This window comes from Mirounga leonina, unplaced genomic scaffold (assembly GCF_011800145.1).
Source record: "Mirounga leonina isolate KUSES-001 unplaced genomic scaffold, KU_Mleo_1.0 Mir_357, whole genome shotgun sequence".
NCBI lineage: Eukaryota > Metazoa > Chordata > Mammalia > Carnivora > Phocidae > Mirounga > Mirounga leonina.
Genome location: NW_023270702.1, coordinates 5,731,122 through 5,749,221, shown reverse-complemented (window position 1 = coordinate 5,749,221; position 18,100 = coordinate 5,731,122). Strand labels below are relative to the sequence as shown.

At 35.5% G+C, this 18,100-nt stretch overlaps 1 protein-coding gene across 2 annotated transcripts in view; it reads right to left on the bottom strand.

The window, feature by feature from the left end:
* Nucleotides 1-18,100, bottom strand: part of AIMP1 (aminoacyl tRNA synthetase complex interacting multifunctional protein 1) — a 37,529-nt gene that overhangs the window by 15,214 nt on the left and 4,215 nt on the right. For both annotated transcript variants that reach the window (XM_035030236.1, XM_035030237.1), the window contains 3 exons: nucleotides 7,237-7,370; nucleotides 4,795-4,908; nucleotides 2,215-2,376 (listed from right to left, as the gene is read on the bottom strand). In XM_035030236.1, coding sequence (XP_034886127.1) covers nucleotides 2,215-2,376; nucleotides 4,795-4,908; nucleotides 7,237-7,370 — 410 coding nt within the window. The remainder of the gene's footprint in view (nucleotides 1-2,214; nucleotides 2,377-4,794; nucleotides 4,909-7,236; nucleotides 7,371-18,100) is intronic.

Below are 18,100 nucleotides of genomic sequence, written 5' to 3'. Positions count from 1 at the left end.
AAAATAAAAACTTATTTACCTGACTCTGCAGTGTAGAGATAAGCACGCAGTTGTGACTTAGAAGCACTCCTTTTCAACTATGCCTTACCTTTATTTAATCTTTGAACAAATATTTAATGAGATCTAAGGCACTGAAAATCTCTTTTAAGGAAGACAGATATACATAATGAATATGTGACAAACATTACATACACAAAGAAACATAGAAACACAGAGATGAATTCTGCCTGGAGTGGGAAAGAATGATTTTGTGTAAGGACATTCACAATTTATACAAAAACAGTTTACAAAAGAAGAGGTAGAGCTAGCTCAAAATAATGGGCAATTTTTAATCTAATTAACAAATTTTTAAAAATTCCACTTTCCATGTAAAATATTAGCAAAGACTTTTTTTAACGGTAAAACCCAAATGATATAGGAATAAATATACAAAATTACTAGAAGAAAATACACCAAAAATCTTAATAGCAGTTACCTTTGAGTGATAACCTATGTATTTGATATAATGCAGTATAACATTACGTCTATATATCAACCTGTATTTTTAACTTTAATCTACTTCCTAGGTATTTGAAATACTTTTTATCAGGAATCCACATTTCAGAGGTGACTGCAAATATCCAAATCTCTACCAAGAACTTAGTCATCATAAAAGACTTTAAGAATGTTTCATTAAAAAATGAGTGATGCTCACATGTGGCAGTCTAGAAAGCCTGTATGGTAACCGCAGCCTCTGCATGAACAGAATTTTGGAATCTGGCAATTCTAGCAGCCAAAGGCCAGTGGAACAGCCCTGTATTCCAGCACTGTCCAATATGGTAGCTGCCAACCACACACAGCTATTTACATTTAAATTTAAAATAATAAAAAATTCAGCTCCTTAGTTATACTAGATACATTTAAAATGTTCAGTAGCAATGCGTGACTACAAGTTACTATGTTGGATACTGCAGTTATACAGCATTTCCATTATCACAGAGAAGTACCACTGGACAGAGGCATTCTAGACATAGAGCTCCATTTGGTCTGGTGTGCCTCTTCCTCCCACAAAGGAAGACTCCGCTATCTCATTTGACTAGAAGACTGACTAATCCCGTAGTCACAAATGCAATGTAACTTCCTTTGGGTATGAACTTCATCCTACTTAGAACAGGCTGTCTGATTGTTTTGTGCCTACTTCTTAATAAATTTATAAAGTGAAAGAATTAGTTTGACTTGCTTTCATTGTAACCATACCACCTAGTGGTGAAGTTATGTAGAAGATGAACAACCCCAACTACTTCCAAGAAAAGTTACCGGTATTTACTAAAAGGAACTGGCAAGTGTTAGATGCTAAACTGGCTTAGGTTAATTCACAAATTCCTCATGCATTTTATATTTTCCAAAAACTCTTAAGTGAGTATAAGTGTTATGAGAGGTGTGTATAATGAATTATAAAAGCACTTTTTTTAGACATACTTGGAAAAATGATGTCTATAAAGGAGTAAAGGAGACTAGGTAAAAAAGGAGTCAGATTTATGGTTAGAATAGCTTCAGCAGCAAGGTAAGGATAAATTAGAAAAGACGAGACTTCAACATTAATTCAAATGACAGATCATGAGAACTTGAACAAAGGTAGCACCAAACAAACTGGAGCCACGGAGCTGGGTTCTAGATACGTTTTGGTGATAGGAATTATGTTTTGGTGGTCAGTTAGGTAAGCAAATTGAGGGAGGACAACAGGGTGAGGTTAACTATAAGATTTCTAGTCGGGCTGTCTAAGTGGATGGTGATACACTTTCTACTCCAGTTTTTATGGGTTCCTAAAACTTTTATACCCCATGCCTTAGTTCAGACATTATCCTTTGACTAGAATATCCCTTTCCTATCATCACAATTAGTCCCAAGCTAACTTTCTACCTGTGACCTCTCTGAAATTGAATATACACTAAAGTTTAGTCATACCAAACTACATATGGGCCCCCACGCTTAATCTCTACTTTCTATGTTTTTAGTTATGTTAAAACATACTTTACCTCAAATGCCACATTCTTACCCTATTGACCTGGTCAATCTTCACACATCCTATAGGTCCAGTTTCTATGTTCCAATATCATACTGTTTATTCTAGTTCATAAAGGTTTCAATTTTCTTTTTGACACAACTATTATTATAAAAAATGTTGACATCTGATAAACCAGTCAAGAACCAAATAACCTTAAAGGTTAAAAATACCTTTCACTTCAATTTTCTCTTTCATCTTCTTTTCTTCTGCTCCTCCTATCTGTTCTTTGGCATCAGAAGTTATAGTTGTTATTGGTCTAGACTGTATCACATTTTCAGAAACTGTGGAATTAGCTTGCAGCAGAGTACCAGATGGAAATGGTATTTGTTTCACTGATACAAAAAATAAAATAAAGTCATTATGAGCTCTTTTTAAAAGAAAAATTCACTGTATATGATTATCAAGTCTCTACTATCTGAGATTATAAAAAGGCTGCCAAGAAATTAAGTACATTTTAACCATGATAAAAGTTAAATAAATGATTCTCATTTAATCACTAATAACTGAGAAAATTATGGACACAATAATAACTAGTATTTATTATGGACTATGTCCCACTTTTCGAAATGCTTTACATGAATTAACTTTTGTAATTCTCATAAATACCCTAAAAACAGTAAGTTCTATTCACATACCCATTTACAGATGATCAACATGAGCCATACAGAAGTCAAAAACTGGCCCATCACACACAGTGAGTAGGAAAATAAGAATTTATACTCAAGCAGTCTGTCTCAGGAGACTATCCTCTCATGGTTTGACAAGATGGCATGTTTTTCACTCAGGTTTTCTTTTATATTATGAACAATCAACTGGGAAAGTGTTTTAATAATAGTCATTGCAATATCAGAATTAATGGGGAGACGTGTCCATAATTCTATTTCAAAAAACAACTTTTTAAGAAGAAAATTCCTTCAGCAATGTTAAAAACACTCTCATAGCCTAGTGAATATGGAAAAACATAATCTTATGAGGGATTCTGATGTGGCTTAAATTCTGGCCAATATTCAGATCACTTTTCTGAGGTATTTTTAAGTTCCCTAGAGGCTCTTGCTTCTAGTAATGTGACACTCCATCTACCCTTATGTAATGTTTCACCATTCGACGGGATGCAATACATTAATTCAAACTGTTGATGTGCTTTAGCATTTCATTAATAAGATCAAAGTTTAAAATGTTCCAGGGTAATCTTTTAGAACTGGTAAAATGGAAAGCAGTTTTATATTGCTAATATTTTAACTATTTATTTAAATCTGTACCTGTATTCTAAATCTCCTTGTCTTGGAAAAGATCAGACTGATAAACAATGTTCTCTTTAGTTGATAATTGTAAGCACACATAATATTGAGTTTTCCTTACTTTTGTTTAGCTCACTAAGGGTGGAGCTCATATTATAGCATTCAAAATAATTTACTCACTGACAGGATAATTCTAAAGGAAGTAGTAAGAGAGACTTTATACTTGGGCCTCCTTAACTCACCTAGGAAGGATTTTGTATAATACAACCAAATGCCTTTCTGTATGGTACTTTGAAATTGTAATAGAGCTATTATAATCAATGTTTTATAATGATGTAGGTTTATCTAGTCACCTTTAAAATAATTCAATAAAATTTTAAATTTTATTTACAACATAATAATTGAAATGATAATTACCTGCTGAGTTGATTAACTTAAAATTATGATTTCAGGCAAATTATACCTGTAGGCTTCAATTTCCTCATGTATAAAACAAGGACATTTGTGTACACAAAATTTTAAGGATAAAACACATAATGTACGTGAAGCACTTGGCACACAGTGCCTGGCATATAGTAAAACATAATAAATGTCAGCTAAATATTATTACAGGTTATTTTCAATAACTAATAGGGAACAGTGATGATCAAGTTGAAATATGTAGCACAGAGATTAAAAGCAGATTTTTTTTTAAATTTAAGTATAGTTAACATATAGCTATATTAGTTTCAGGCATACAATAGGATTTCCCTGATGAGGTAAGAATATACTATAGAAAAAAGTCTTCAACAAATGGTGTTGGGAAAACTGGATAGCTACATGCAAAAGAATGAAACTGGACCACTTCCTTACATAATACACAAAAATAAACTCAAAATGGATTAAAGACCTAAATGTGAGACCTGAAACCATAAAATTCCTAGAAGAAAACATAGGCAGTAATTTGACATTGGCTACAGCAACATTTTTCTAAGTATATCTCTTGAGGAAAGGGAAACAAAAACAAAACTAAACTGATAGGACTACACCAGAATAAAAAGCTTTTGTACAGCAAAGGAAACCATCGACAAAATAAAAAGGCAACCAACTGAATGAGAGAAGGTATTTGCAAATGATCTATCTCTTAAGGGCTCAATACCCAAAATATATACAGAACTTTTACAATTCAACACCAAAAATCACCATCATCATCATCATCATCCAGTGAAATCGGGCACAGGACCTGAATAGACATTTTTCCAAAGACATACAGATGGCCAACAAATACATGAAAACATGCTCAACATCACTATAAGCACAGGCGTTTGCACCCTGGGTCTGCACTTTTTGCATGAGCTCAGGCAAGATCATTTGCCTTTTCTAAGTCTCCATTTTCTCTTCTGTAGAGGAGGTAGATTGCATGAGAAGGGCTACTGTGGGGATAAAATGAGAAATCAAGTATAATACCTAATTTAACAATTAATGATATAATTATTATTATAAATCAAAACAACCTATCATTTATATAATTACCTCCATTTTGAATTTCTGCCTGAATTAGCTCTTGTTTCAATTCTTCAATTTCTTTCTTTAATTTAGCATTTTCAACTCGAAGTTTCTTCTCTTCTCTCAAAGTTGCCTGCAAAACTAGGATTAAGAAAATCCAGGTAAGATATAGCCATGCTTTCTAAGAGGTTTCTTATGAACACTACCCGATAAGAGCACAGCAGTATAAAGTATCCTTTAACTAGGATAATACCAATAACTAAATGTTTGCCAATTCCTTTATGTCAGGAATTGGCAAACATTAATATTTATTAGAATAAAATGATAATTAACATAGAGAAAAAGGAAGAAAACCTGTGAAATAATAACAGAACAGAAAAAATTTGTTTATGAAGCATTTCCTAGCTTCCATAAAGATGCTAAAGACAACTTAAGAACTGGACTCAAAGTGTCAACCATAGATAAACTGTCAAAATGAGGCAAGTATTAGACATATTATTTTTTTAAAGCCAGAGATCTAATGATAGCAAACCACAAAAAAACTTCTCATTTCTTTCTTTTTAATCATTACCTTGTAAAAGTACCTGAATAATCTTTTACTCCTAATGTTTCAGACACTGAGCTAGCCAAACATTCAAGGAGTGAAACCGCTTCAAAGATTTCCTCAAGATATGTGTGTTAAAGGTGAGCAATAGGGTATACAAAAGAATAAAAGAAAAACAGTGATTCTCAGTGGGGTTGGTACTGCTTCCTAGGTAGGATTTTTAAAATCTGTGGGAGTTATTTTTGGTTGTCACAAATAATAGGAGTCATTCTGGGCATTTACTGGGCAGGAGTCAGGAATGTCAGATGTCCTGAAATATGCTAGATATACTTGTAAAATGAAGAGCTGTCTCACATTCTGCAGAATTTTCTAGTAACCCACTGTACATTTGTATAGGTGAAAATCCTGTTAATTATTTGAGCCTTGACACTCTTTTTTATGTATAAACACAAAATATTCTTAAACATTTTCATTACACCCTGAATTTTCTATATAAATCAAGTATCTTATAAATTGAGAGTAAATTGTACTTTGTTTTGTTCACAGCTTTCCTTAAAGAATTATTCATCATTCTGAATAAACAAAAAACATACCTGAAAGCTGTTTTTGGTATCAGAGTTGCCTACATAAAGGCAAACTAAATACAAACTCATACCAATTAGCATTATATCTACTGCATTCTTGGTGATTCCATGTATGGGAACCATACAGCATAGGACTCTCTACTATGTCTGGTAGGACAGTCCTGCCTAAGTATTTACTCACTAAAATACACATTTTCAGTATTACTACAATTTATATATTACATTCTTCTTAATTTTCCTCTACCTTACATACACGGTTAACATATGTTTTGAAATTATGTATATAGGCAGGTTATTTTATCTAAGAAATATTTTCTTTACAGGGTATTAAAAGATTTTACAAAATATTTACTGTAACATAGGAATAATGGGACTGAGAACCACCCAGGATAGGCTACCAAAAAATAATAAAGGTGAAGAATAAATATGCAGTAAGTGTAGAAGGGTTCCTTTTTCTTTTTTTTTTTTTTTGATTAGCAAAACTGAAATGCTAGTCAAGCTAATAGCAACCCATATGAGAAAAAATTCACACAGAAGCACTGATCATCTCTAATCTTTATCTTACTAATGGAAAAAAAATTAAAAATTTTAAGAAAAATAACAAGAAATCCTTTAAGAATTTAAAGAAAAAATGTTTACAAAACATAAAAAAGGAATAATTAAAACAGTATTTTAAAAATAAGAAAAAAGAATTAATAAAGAAAAAATATTCTGAAGAGTAACTGTATGATTCTGTAACCATTCACAATCTTATGCAGCAAAGAAAAGCATTTATTTCTATTAGTTATTCTAAAAGACTTGGGGATTTTCATCATATCATTAACATTGGTTATTGAGAAATAAAAAATATATTTAAACAAAAATCAACCTAAATCCTAAAAGGAGAAATTCAGATTTGATATTTTTGTATATATCATAGCAATTCCTAGGTAAAACTTAAAGACGTATTGGAAAAAATGTAAAAATCATTTCAGAAAATGCTTTAAGTAGAGGGTAATATAAGTATATATTCTTAGAGGAGATAAATTTGAGTTCATATTTGATTTTACCCAATTTTCTTCAGTTTAATCTTTAATTCTATATGAACTTATTTTAAATGTTAACTTTCCTTTAGCCCTCTTAAAATAATACATTGTTTTCTCTACATTACATTCACTATATACCAATTCTAATTTATCTCAATTCCAGAATATTATTTCACTCAAAATTAAAATAGTAAAGGCATCTAAAAGTTACCATCAAGATGATGAAGTATATTTATGGGGTAAACACAGTTTTTGTGCTCTTGTCCATATAGGAATTCATTTTAAGTATCTCCTCCAAAAATGCAAAATCTCTTACTTGCTTTCTCCTTAAGAAGAGCAACTTGCTGCTTTAAATAGTCAATAATTTGATCTGCTTCTGCACCCTTCTGTTCCAGTCTCTTCAGAACAGCACCATTAGTTGCCATTTTTGCCAAGAAACGGCAGAAAATCCTAAGTGAAAAAATAAAAGGTGGTAAATTACACTATAGAAAGAATAGATTTATTGTACACGACACTATGAGCAAGCAGTCTGAAAGGAAAAATATCTTCTATTCTAACAAATCAATACACTAGAAAAACACTTTTCCGACATAGAGCAACAAACCAAATGGCAGAAATGTTAACAACTAATGCCTCAGTATGTTTGGAAGAAGCAATCATTTTTTTTCCCCTAAATGCAAAAAAGATGCTATTTAACCACATTTTAGGTTGGAAAGTTTTAAAGAAAGCTTTAAAATACGTATGGCAGAGTATTATGATGCAAAACAGGAATACTAAGAGAAAAGAATAACAATAACCTTAACTAAGCTATAGTGAGTGCCACCCCTGTGTTCCGAAGTTAAGAATTGCTGAATTCTTAGTGTTTATTTTTTGTATATTGGATATTTCTACTGTTTATTTAACTATTCTACTGTTTATTTAACTATGTACAATTTTAAGGAGGAACATGTGAATTAAGAAGGACAAAAAGATCAACAATTAGGAAAATATGAATATTAATGACATGCCTACTCAGAAATAACATCAGCATATATACTATGACCCCTGTAAAAGAAAATTATTGTAATTTTAATTTTATAATTCATAGAAATTAGAAAACATCCTGTCAGTGTGCAGAAAAATGCGTATAAGCAAACATTCTGAGATTAACTCATAATGTTAAAGTTTAAAACACTGAATATTAAGACAAATAGTCACACTGACAAAAGACAAGATTAATCATTAATACTACTACAAACTTTTTACCTGATTAACTTCAATTTATAATATAAAGCATAACAATGACATAAGCATTGAAGTAATTCTGATTTTAGACAATAAAATGGTAAAATTTTTTGATAAAGGAAAAAATTGGCTAAAATGAACAAATACTACAAGATTGTTTGAAAATTTCATATTATGCAATATCCATCCTATATAAAGAACATTCTGAAATGTTTACCTTTTTATAGAAAGAGAATAAATTCTCAAAAAACCTTATGCTAAAATTGACAATTTATAATACAGAACCACCAAAAAAATAAAAACCTGATAAAAATAAAGTTGTTGTAAGTGAAGAAAATATAAATGAGGTTAATCTGAAAAAGTCATAGTAAACTGCTAATTTTCTATATGGACTATTATTTAACAGTTAAAAAACATACAGAGCAAACAAATAAAAAGGTACAAAAATTGAAAATGAAGATATCAACTTTAAACTCAGCCAATATTTAAACATGAACACAGAATATTCTGTTGTTGTTCCTCAAATGCTGTTCTAGAATTTTAGAGAAAAGTACAAATAAACAGATGAAGAAAGTTAAAGTAAAAAAAAAGCCATGTTCTTCTGGACTTTTAATATCCTCCTCAGTAAGCATTCTTTTAGTTTAAGGTCTTTCTATTTTAGTCTAACATAATAATCAAATATATTCAATAGGTGAAAATAGCTATCCCAAGAAAAGTAAGGAGTATTTGATTTAGCATACTTTGTTAGCTTTTACTTTTGTAGCAAAGAAAAATTTGGTGAGATAATATTAAAATAAATGTGACCTTAGTGATATGCTTTAGAAAAATCCCTAGTCAACTAATATCTTAACTGATAAGAAACAAGTAGATTTAAGTGTAAAATAGTTGTCATAAATTTGCCAACAGGTACAGAAAGTTATCTCACAAATATCAGCAAAACATGAAATTCATGTCCTGACACACACAAAAACAGTTTCAAACTAAGACTAACAATGATTCAAAAAACAGAGATCATAAATCCTAGGCTAAGAGAAAAAAAATATATAATTTTACTGAGTTGATAAATCTATTAACTATCTGCAAAATACAGTTACAAAAGTGAGTTAAATAAAATATGACTTTTGTAATATATATTGAAGCACAGGCATAAGTTTAAGAAAGAATGTTTCAAAACATAAACACAAATGAGCTGAATATATTAAACACATACATAGAGCCACTAAGAGGAAATAATAGGATAAAAGGAAGTGATAATACTTTGAATGATACTGATAAAAAATATATACCTTTATATTTTATATACTTGCGTATAACTCTACAAATACTTGCTTAGATTAAGGTCTAGTTTTAAATTCTGAAATATAACTAGGACTGAGAATTGCGTATCACTTGAAATATTCAGTAAAAATGGATTTCTTTTTAACCAAATAACTATATAAATAAAACATGAAAAATAAAAGGAAAACATGTTAGTAACAAAGGGAAATGTTACTGAAAAACATATTAAGGCCATGAAGTCTTTTTTTTTTAATATTTTATTTACTTGGAGTGGGGAAAGATGGCGGAGGAGTAGGGGACCCTATTTCAACTGGTCCCCGGAACTGAGCTGGATATCTACCAGACCACGCTGAGCACCCACAAAACCAGCCTGAGATGTAAGAAGATCTGGATCTCTACAAACAGAATATCGCAGGTGGTTGGTTTCGAGGTACGAAGCGGGGAGCCGTGATTCCGCGGACAGATATCGGAGGAAAAACGGCAGCGGGAGGGTGCCTGGCTGTGGGGATCCTACACCGCCGGTGAGCGACAGCCTCCTGCACTGGGGACAGGGCACAGACTCGCGGACCGGTATCAGCAGGGAAAGGACTTTAGGGCAGCCCCTGGGGTGGAAAACCAGACCAGCGGGGTCGCGCGCACCCGAACCGCAGCCCCCTGGACAGAAACCCCGAGCGACGGTCGCGCGCACGCGAACTGCAGCCTCCCAGATGGAAACCCGGTGCGCTGGGGTCGTGCCAGTGAACTGCAACGCCGGGGGGTGGGAACCCCGAGCGGAGAAGTCGCGCGTGCGCGCCCACGAACTGGGAGCGACTGGCGGTTTTAGAAGCACAAAGGGCAGAGACGTGCCCCGACCTGGAGGCAGGACTGGGGGCGCTGCGGAGGGGTGCACAACCCAGGACGCTGCAGTTTATAGCAGCAGGGACAGAAACGGAGACAGTGTGGCCTGGAGAGCTCATTGAAAAACAGACTGAGGTCTCTCTGCTCTGAGGCAGAGGGTTGGAAACGGTCTCTTCTGCTCTGACTCGCAGAAGAGAAGCTGGAAGCCGCCAGGGAAAGATGCCAAAGAACAATAGCCCCCCAAACTGATTCCCGCTGAGCCCATCCCCCGCCACAGGGGGGCAGGGCAACTCCGCCCAAACAGGGTTGCCTGACTAACAGCGTGGCAGGCCCCACCCTCAGAAGACAGGCTGGGAAAATAAGAGGCCAGCAACCCTGAGGTCCCAAGAAAACAGGTGCATCTTGCTTGGGTTCTGGTCAATAATTTCGACTCTATACATTCCCTCAAACACCCATCAACAGAATGACTAGGAGGAGGAGCCCCCAAAACAGAAAGGACTCAGAGATTATGACTTATGCTGCAGATTTACAAATGGATGCAGATATAACCAAGATGTCGGAGATGGAATTCAGGCTAGCAATTGTGAAGACAATGGGTAGAATGGAGAAATCAATTAATGGCAACATAGAGTCTCTAAGGGCAGAAATAAAAGGGGAATTGGCAGAACTTAAAAATGCTATCAATGAGATCCAATCCAATCTAGATAATCTAACAGCTAGGGTAACTGAGACAGAAGAGAGAATATGCGATCTGGAAGACAGTATAATAGATAAAAAGGGAAAAGAGGAGGCCAGGGAAAAACAACTCAGAATCCATGAAAATAGAATCAGAGAAATAAGTGACACCATGAGGCGTTCCAATGTCAAAATCATTGGAATCCCGGAGGGAGTGGAGAGAGAGAGAGAGAGAGAGGACTAGAAGATATATCTTAGCAAATTGTAGCTGAGAACTTCCCTAATCTGAGGAATGAAACAAACATCGAGTCCTAGAGGCAGAGAGGACCCCTCCTAAGATCAAGGAAAACAGGCCAACACCCCGGCATGTAATAGTAAAACTTGCAAATCTTAGAACCAAGGGAACCATCTTAAGGGCAGTTAGGGGGAAGAGATTCCTTACGTACAGAGGGAGGAACATCAGAATAACATCAGACCAATCCACAGAGACCTGGCAAGCCAGAAAGGCCTGGCAAGACATATTCAGGGTACTAAATGAGAAGAACATGCAGCCAAAATACTTTATCCGGCAAGGCTTTCATTTAGAATGGATGGAGAGATGTAGAGCTTCCACGACCGGCAGAAGTTGAAAGAATATGTGACCACTAAGCCGGCCCTGCAAGAAATATTAAGGGGGGTTCTATAAAAGGAGAAAGACCCCAAAAGTGATATACGACAGAAATTTACAGGGACAATATATAAAAACAACGTCTTCACAGGCAACATGATGACAATTAATTCATATCTTTCAATAATCACTCTCAACGTGAATGGCCTAAATGCTCCCATAAAACGGCACAGGGTTGCAGATTGGATAAAAAGACAGGACCCATCCATATGCTGTCTACAAGAGACTCATTTTGAACCTAAAGATACATCCAGACTGAAAGTGAAGGGATGCAGATCTATCTTCCACACCAGCGGACCTCAAAAGAAAGCTGGGGTAGCAATGCTTATATCAGACAAATTAGATTTTTTTTTTAAAGATTTTATTTATTTATTTGACAGAGAGAGACCCTCAGTGAGAGAAGCAACACAAGCAGGGGGAGTGGGAGAGGGAGAAGCAGGCTTCCCGCGGAGCAGAGAGCCCGATGTGGGGCTTGATCCCAGGACCCTGGAATCATGACCTGAGCCGAAGGCAGACGCTTAACGACTGAGCCACCCAGGCGCCCTGACAAATTAGATTTTAAACTAAAGTCTGTAATAAGAGACACAGAAGGACACTATATCATTCTTAAAGGGTCTATCCAACAAGAAGATCTAACAATTGTAAATATCTATGCCCCCAACATGGGAGCAGCCATCTACATAAGCCAACTGTTAACCAAAATAAAGACTCATATTGAAAACAATACGTTAATTGTAGGAGACCTCAATACTCCACTCTCAGCAATGGACAGATCATCTAAGCAGAAAATCAACAAGGAAACAAGAGCTTTGAATGATACATTGGACCAGAGGGACCTCATAGATACTTACAGAACGTTCCATCCTAAAACAACAGAATACTCATTCTTCTCGAGAGCACATGGAACTTTCTCCAGAATAGACCACATACTGGGTCACAAATCAGGTCTCAACCGATACCAAAAGATGGAGATTATTCCCTGCATATTCTCAGACCATAATGCTCTAAAACTGGAACTCAATCACAAGAAAAAATTTGGAAGAAATTCAAACACGTGGAAGCTAAAGACCACTCTGCTCAAGAATGTTTGGGTCAACCAAGAAATCAAAGAAGAACTTAAACAATTCATGGAAATCAATGAGAACGAAAACCCATCGGTCTAAAACCTATGGGATACTGCAAAGGCGGTCCTAAGGGGGAAATACATAGCCACCCAAGCCTCACTCAAAAAAATAGAAAAATCCCGAATTCACCAACTAACTCTACACCTTAAAGAACTAGAGAAAAAGCAACAAACGACGCCTAAGCCACACATTAGAAGAGAAACAGGGGCGCCTGGGTGGCTCCGTTGGTTAAGCGACTGCCTTCGGCTCGGGTCATGATCCTGGAGTCCCTGGATCGAGTCCTGCATTGGGCTCCCTGCTCGGCGGGGAGCCTGCTTCTGCCTCTGACCCTACCCCCCTCATGTGCTCTCTCTCTCATTCTCTCTGTCTCAAATAAATAAATAAATAAAATCTTTAAAAAAAAAAAAAAGAAGAGAAATAATTAAAATTAGAGCAGAAATCAATGAACTAGAAACCAGAAACACAGTAGATCAGATCAAAGAAACTAGAAGTTGGTTCTTTGAAAGAATTAATAAGATTGATAAACCACTGGCCAGACTTATCCAAAAGAAGAGAGAAAGGACCCAAATTAATAAAATTATGAATGAAAGGGGAGAGATCACGACTAACACCAAGGAAATAGAAACAATTAGAAAATATTATCAACAACTATATGCCAATAAACTGAGCATTCTGGATGAAATGGAGGCCTTCCTGGAAACCTATAAGCTGCCAAGACTGAAACAGGAAGAAATTGACAACCTGAAGAGGCCAATAACCAGTAACGAGATTGAAGCAGTGATCAAAAACCTCCCAAAAAACAAGAGTCCAGGGCCTGTGGGAGTCCCTGGGGAATTCCACCAAACATTCAAAGAAGAAATAATACCTATTCTACTGAAGCTGTTTCAAAAAATAGAAACAGAAGGAAAACTTCCAAACTCATTCTATGAGGCCAGCATTACCTTAATCCCCAAACCAGGCAAAGACCCCATCAAAAAGGAGAATTTCAGACCGATATCCCTGATGAATATGGATTCCAAAATCCTCAACAAAATCCTAGCTAATAGGATCCAACAATACATTAAAAGGATCATCCCCACGACCAAGTGGGATTTATCCCCAGGATGCAAGCGTGGTTCAACATTCACAAATCAATCAATGTGATAGAACACATTAATAAGAGGAGGGAGAAGAACCATATGGTCCTCTCAATTGATGGAGAAAAAGCATTTGACAAAATACAGCATCCTTTCGTGATTAAAACTCTCCCGAGTATAGGGATAGAGGGAACATTCCTCAAGCTCATAAAATCCATCTGTGAAAAACCCACAGCGAATATCATCCTCAACGGGGAAAAGCTGAGAGCTTAAGATCAGGAACACGTCAAGGGTGCCCACTCTCACCACTGTTGTTCAACATAGTACTAGAAGTCCTAGCAACAGCAATCAGACAACAAAAAGAAATTAAAGGTATTCAAATTGGCAAAGAAGAAGTCAAACTCTCTCTTTTCGCAGATGACAGGATACTTTATGTGGAAAACCCAAAAGACTCCACCCCCAAATTACTGGAACTCATCCAGCAATTCAGTAATGTGGCAGGATACAAAATCAATGCACAGAAATCAGTTGCTTTCTTATACACTAACAACGCAACTGTAGAAAGAGAAAGTAAAGAAACGATTCCATTTACAATAGCACCAAAAACCGTAAGATACCTCGGAATAAACCTAACCAAAGAGGTAAAGGATCTATACTCGAGGAACTACAAAACACTCATGAAAGAAATTGAAGAAGACACAAAAAGATGGAAAAATATTCCATGCTCATGGATCGGAAGAATAAACATTGTTAAAATGTCTATGCTACCCAGAGCAATCTATACCTTCAGTGCCATCCCCATCAAAATTCCAATGACATTTTTCAAAGTGCTGGAACAAACAATCCTAAAATTTGTATGGAATCAGAAAAGACCCCGAATCGCCAATGAGATGTTGAAAAAGAAAAACAAAGCTGGGCGCATCATGTTGCCTGATTTCAAGCTATATTACAAAGCAGTGATCACCAAAACAGCATGGTACTGGCACAAAAACAGACATACAGACCAATGGAACAGAATAGAGAACCCAGATATGGACCCTCAACTCTATGGTCAAATAATCTTTGACAAAGCAGGAAAAAACATGCAATGGAAAAAAGACAGTCTCTTCAAAAAATGGTGCTGGGAAAATTGGACAGCCACAAGCAGAAGAATGAAACTCGACCATTCTCTAACACCATTCACAAAGATAAACTCAAAGTGGATGAAAGACCTCAATGTGAGACAGGAATCCATCAAAATCCTAGAGGAGAACATAGGCAGTAACCTCTTTGACATCACCCACAGCAACTTCTTTCAAGATACATCTCCAAAAGCTAGTGAAACAAAAGCAAAAATGAACTTTTGGGACTTCATCAAGATAAAAAGCTTCTGCAGAGCAAAGGAAAGTCAACTAAACAAAGAGGCAACCCACAGAATGGGAGAAGATATTTGCAAATGACACTAGATAAAGGGCTGGTATCCAAGATCTATAAAGAACTTCTCAAACTCAACATCCCAAAAACAAATAATCAAGTCAAAAAATGGGCAGAAGACATGACAAGACACTTCGCTGAAGAAGACATACAAATGGCTAACAGACACATGAAAAAATGTTCATCATCATTAGCTGTCAGGGAAATCCAAATCAAAACCACACTGAGATACCACCTTGCACCAGTTAGAATGGCAAAAATGGACAGGGAAAGAAACAATAAATGTTGGAGAGGTTGTGGAGAAAGGGGAACCCTCTTACACTGTTGGTGGGAATGCAAGTTGGTACAGCCACTTTGGAAAACACTGTGGAGGTTCCTCAAAAATTTAAAAATAGAGCTACCCTATGAACCAGCAATTGCACTACTGGGTATTTACCCCAAAGACACAGATGTAGTGAAAAGAAGGGCCATATGCACCCCAATGTTCATAGCAGCAATGTCCACAATAGCCAAACTGTGGAAAGAGCCGAGATGCCCTTCAACAGATGAATGGATAAAGACGATGTGGTCCATATATACAATGGAATATCACTCAGCCATCAGAAAAGATGAATACCCAACTTTTACATCAACATGGATGGGACTGGAGGAAATTATGCTAAGTGAAATAAGTCAAGCAGAGAAAGTCAATTATCATATGGTTTCACTTATTTGTGGAACATAAGGAATAACATGGAGGACATTAGGAGAAGGAAGGGAAAAATGGGGGGGGGGAATTGGGAGGGAGAGATGAACCATGAGAGACTATGGACCTGAGAAACAAACAGGGTTTTAGAGGGGAGGGGGGAGGGGGGATGGGTTAGCCCGGTGATGGGTAGGAAGGAGGGCACATACTGCATGGAGCACTGGGTGTTATACGAAAACAATGGATCATGGATCACTACATCAAAAACTAATGATGTAATGTATGGTGACTAACATAACATAATAAAATTAAAAATAAAATAAAATAAAATAAAATTTGTTAATCATGAAAAAAATATTTTATTTACTTATTTTAGAGATAGAGAGTATACAAGTGGGGGTGGGGGAGAGCAGAGGGAGAGGGAAAAACAGACTCTGTGCTGAGTGCAGAGCAGGACGCGTGGCTTAATGTTACAATCCTGAGATCATGACCAGAAACTAAATCAAGAGTCCAATGCTTAGCTGAGACAACCAGGCACTTCATAGGCCATGAAGTCTTAAAATGTTGAGAACAGAGAGAGAGGACAGTGATTCTAATAAACCACTCACATATAAAATAATTATGGATGACAGAGTCATCTCAAATTTCCTGATAGGTATTACTGGGTAATAATAATATCTAGTGTTTACTTTGTTTTTAGTATTTGCCAGGTCTTTTTCTAAGCACTTCACAGTATTAACTTATTTAATTATCATAATACTTTAAGGTACATATTATTATTTCTCCTCCTTATTTAGAATATTAAGACTTATTACAAGAGTAATGAGATAAAGGTAATTTGATAAAAAGAACATGGACTTGGAAATCACAAGACCTTGAATCAAATCCTACCCTTTGCTCCTCAACAACTTACCTAACCTCTCTGAGCCTCAGTTTTCTCATTTGTAAAATGGAGATAATTTTATATATTCCATAGCACTGATACATTGCAAAATGCGATACCATGAATAATACTCAAGATTTTTGGCACATAGCTAAAAAATGTGAGGCACTGAGCACAATTTTGGGAACACAACAAAGGATAGATGTACAATCCCCACCTTCACGAAGCTCACAGTAGTATGGGTTACCTATGGGCATGATATTTTGTGGATCCTTAGCTATGATTTTTACATTTTCTTAAAGGTCAAGAACATAACAAATAATAAAAATACAAATTATGGAAACTGATATTAAAATATAGTAGGTAATTTGGCTAAGCCACACCTTAATTTCTTTGTGAATGGTATACAGTCTGCAGGGGTGATAAATATTAATATATTTACATTAATTCTAAATTTTGTGTTTATAATAGTGTACAAAATATATCCACGGACTCCTGTCCAAGGGAATACAATAAGACAACAGCCAATGGAAAATCTTTGCACTTTTCCCTACAAATAGATATTGTCATCATAATTATGGAAACTCTAAAGGTAATAGACTTAAGATTATTTAAACAACTGGTACACAAAGAAGGAACACTCAGTGGCATATAGCAGATTTCACTCTGAATGCCTTGTGAAGGTCTTCTAAGGACTAATATTAACAGTTCTCAGCTCTAGCTCAGAAGGCAAAGCAATCCAGCATGAGCCATACGTACCATTTTGCCAAAGGCATACAAATGGCCAAGAATACAAAGAGAAAAACTGTTTTATGAAAATGATATAAATCATTCTGGTTTAAGGAAAAGAAAAAAAGAAAAAAATTCACTAAATACCTTCTGCTCAGTTTTGCTGCAAATCTAAACCTGCTCTAAAAAATAAAGTCTTAAAAAAAATTCAGTGAACCACAAACTTAAGAGTGTATGAATTTAAAACCTGAAAATACTCTACATCCTAATTACTTATGACAAAGTCCTTATTTGGTTACACAATAATTAATAACCTTCCAACATTTACAACATATATCATATAGTGATAGGTTACTTGTAACTACCTTAACTGCCACAATATCAGCAATACCACTACAAAGGAAGCCTCATTAAAAGAAGAGAGGAAATATCTTTTGCTAGCACAGTCATTTTTCTGGTAATAATCAAGTTTTCTTGGCAAAATAAAACTTAGGAATGATTATAAAACACACTAGGTGTTAAGCAGTGTCTACTTTTTCTCTACTCCTAGATAATTGGTTATCTTGGCAATATTATTCATGATGTCAAA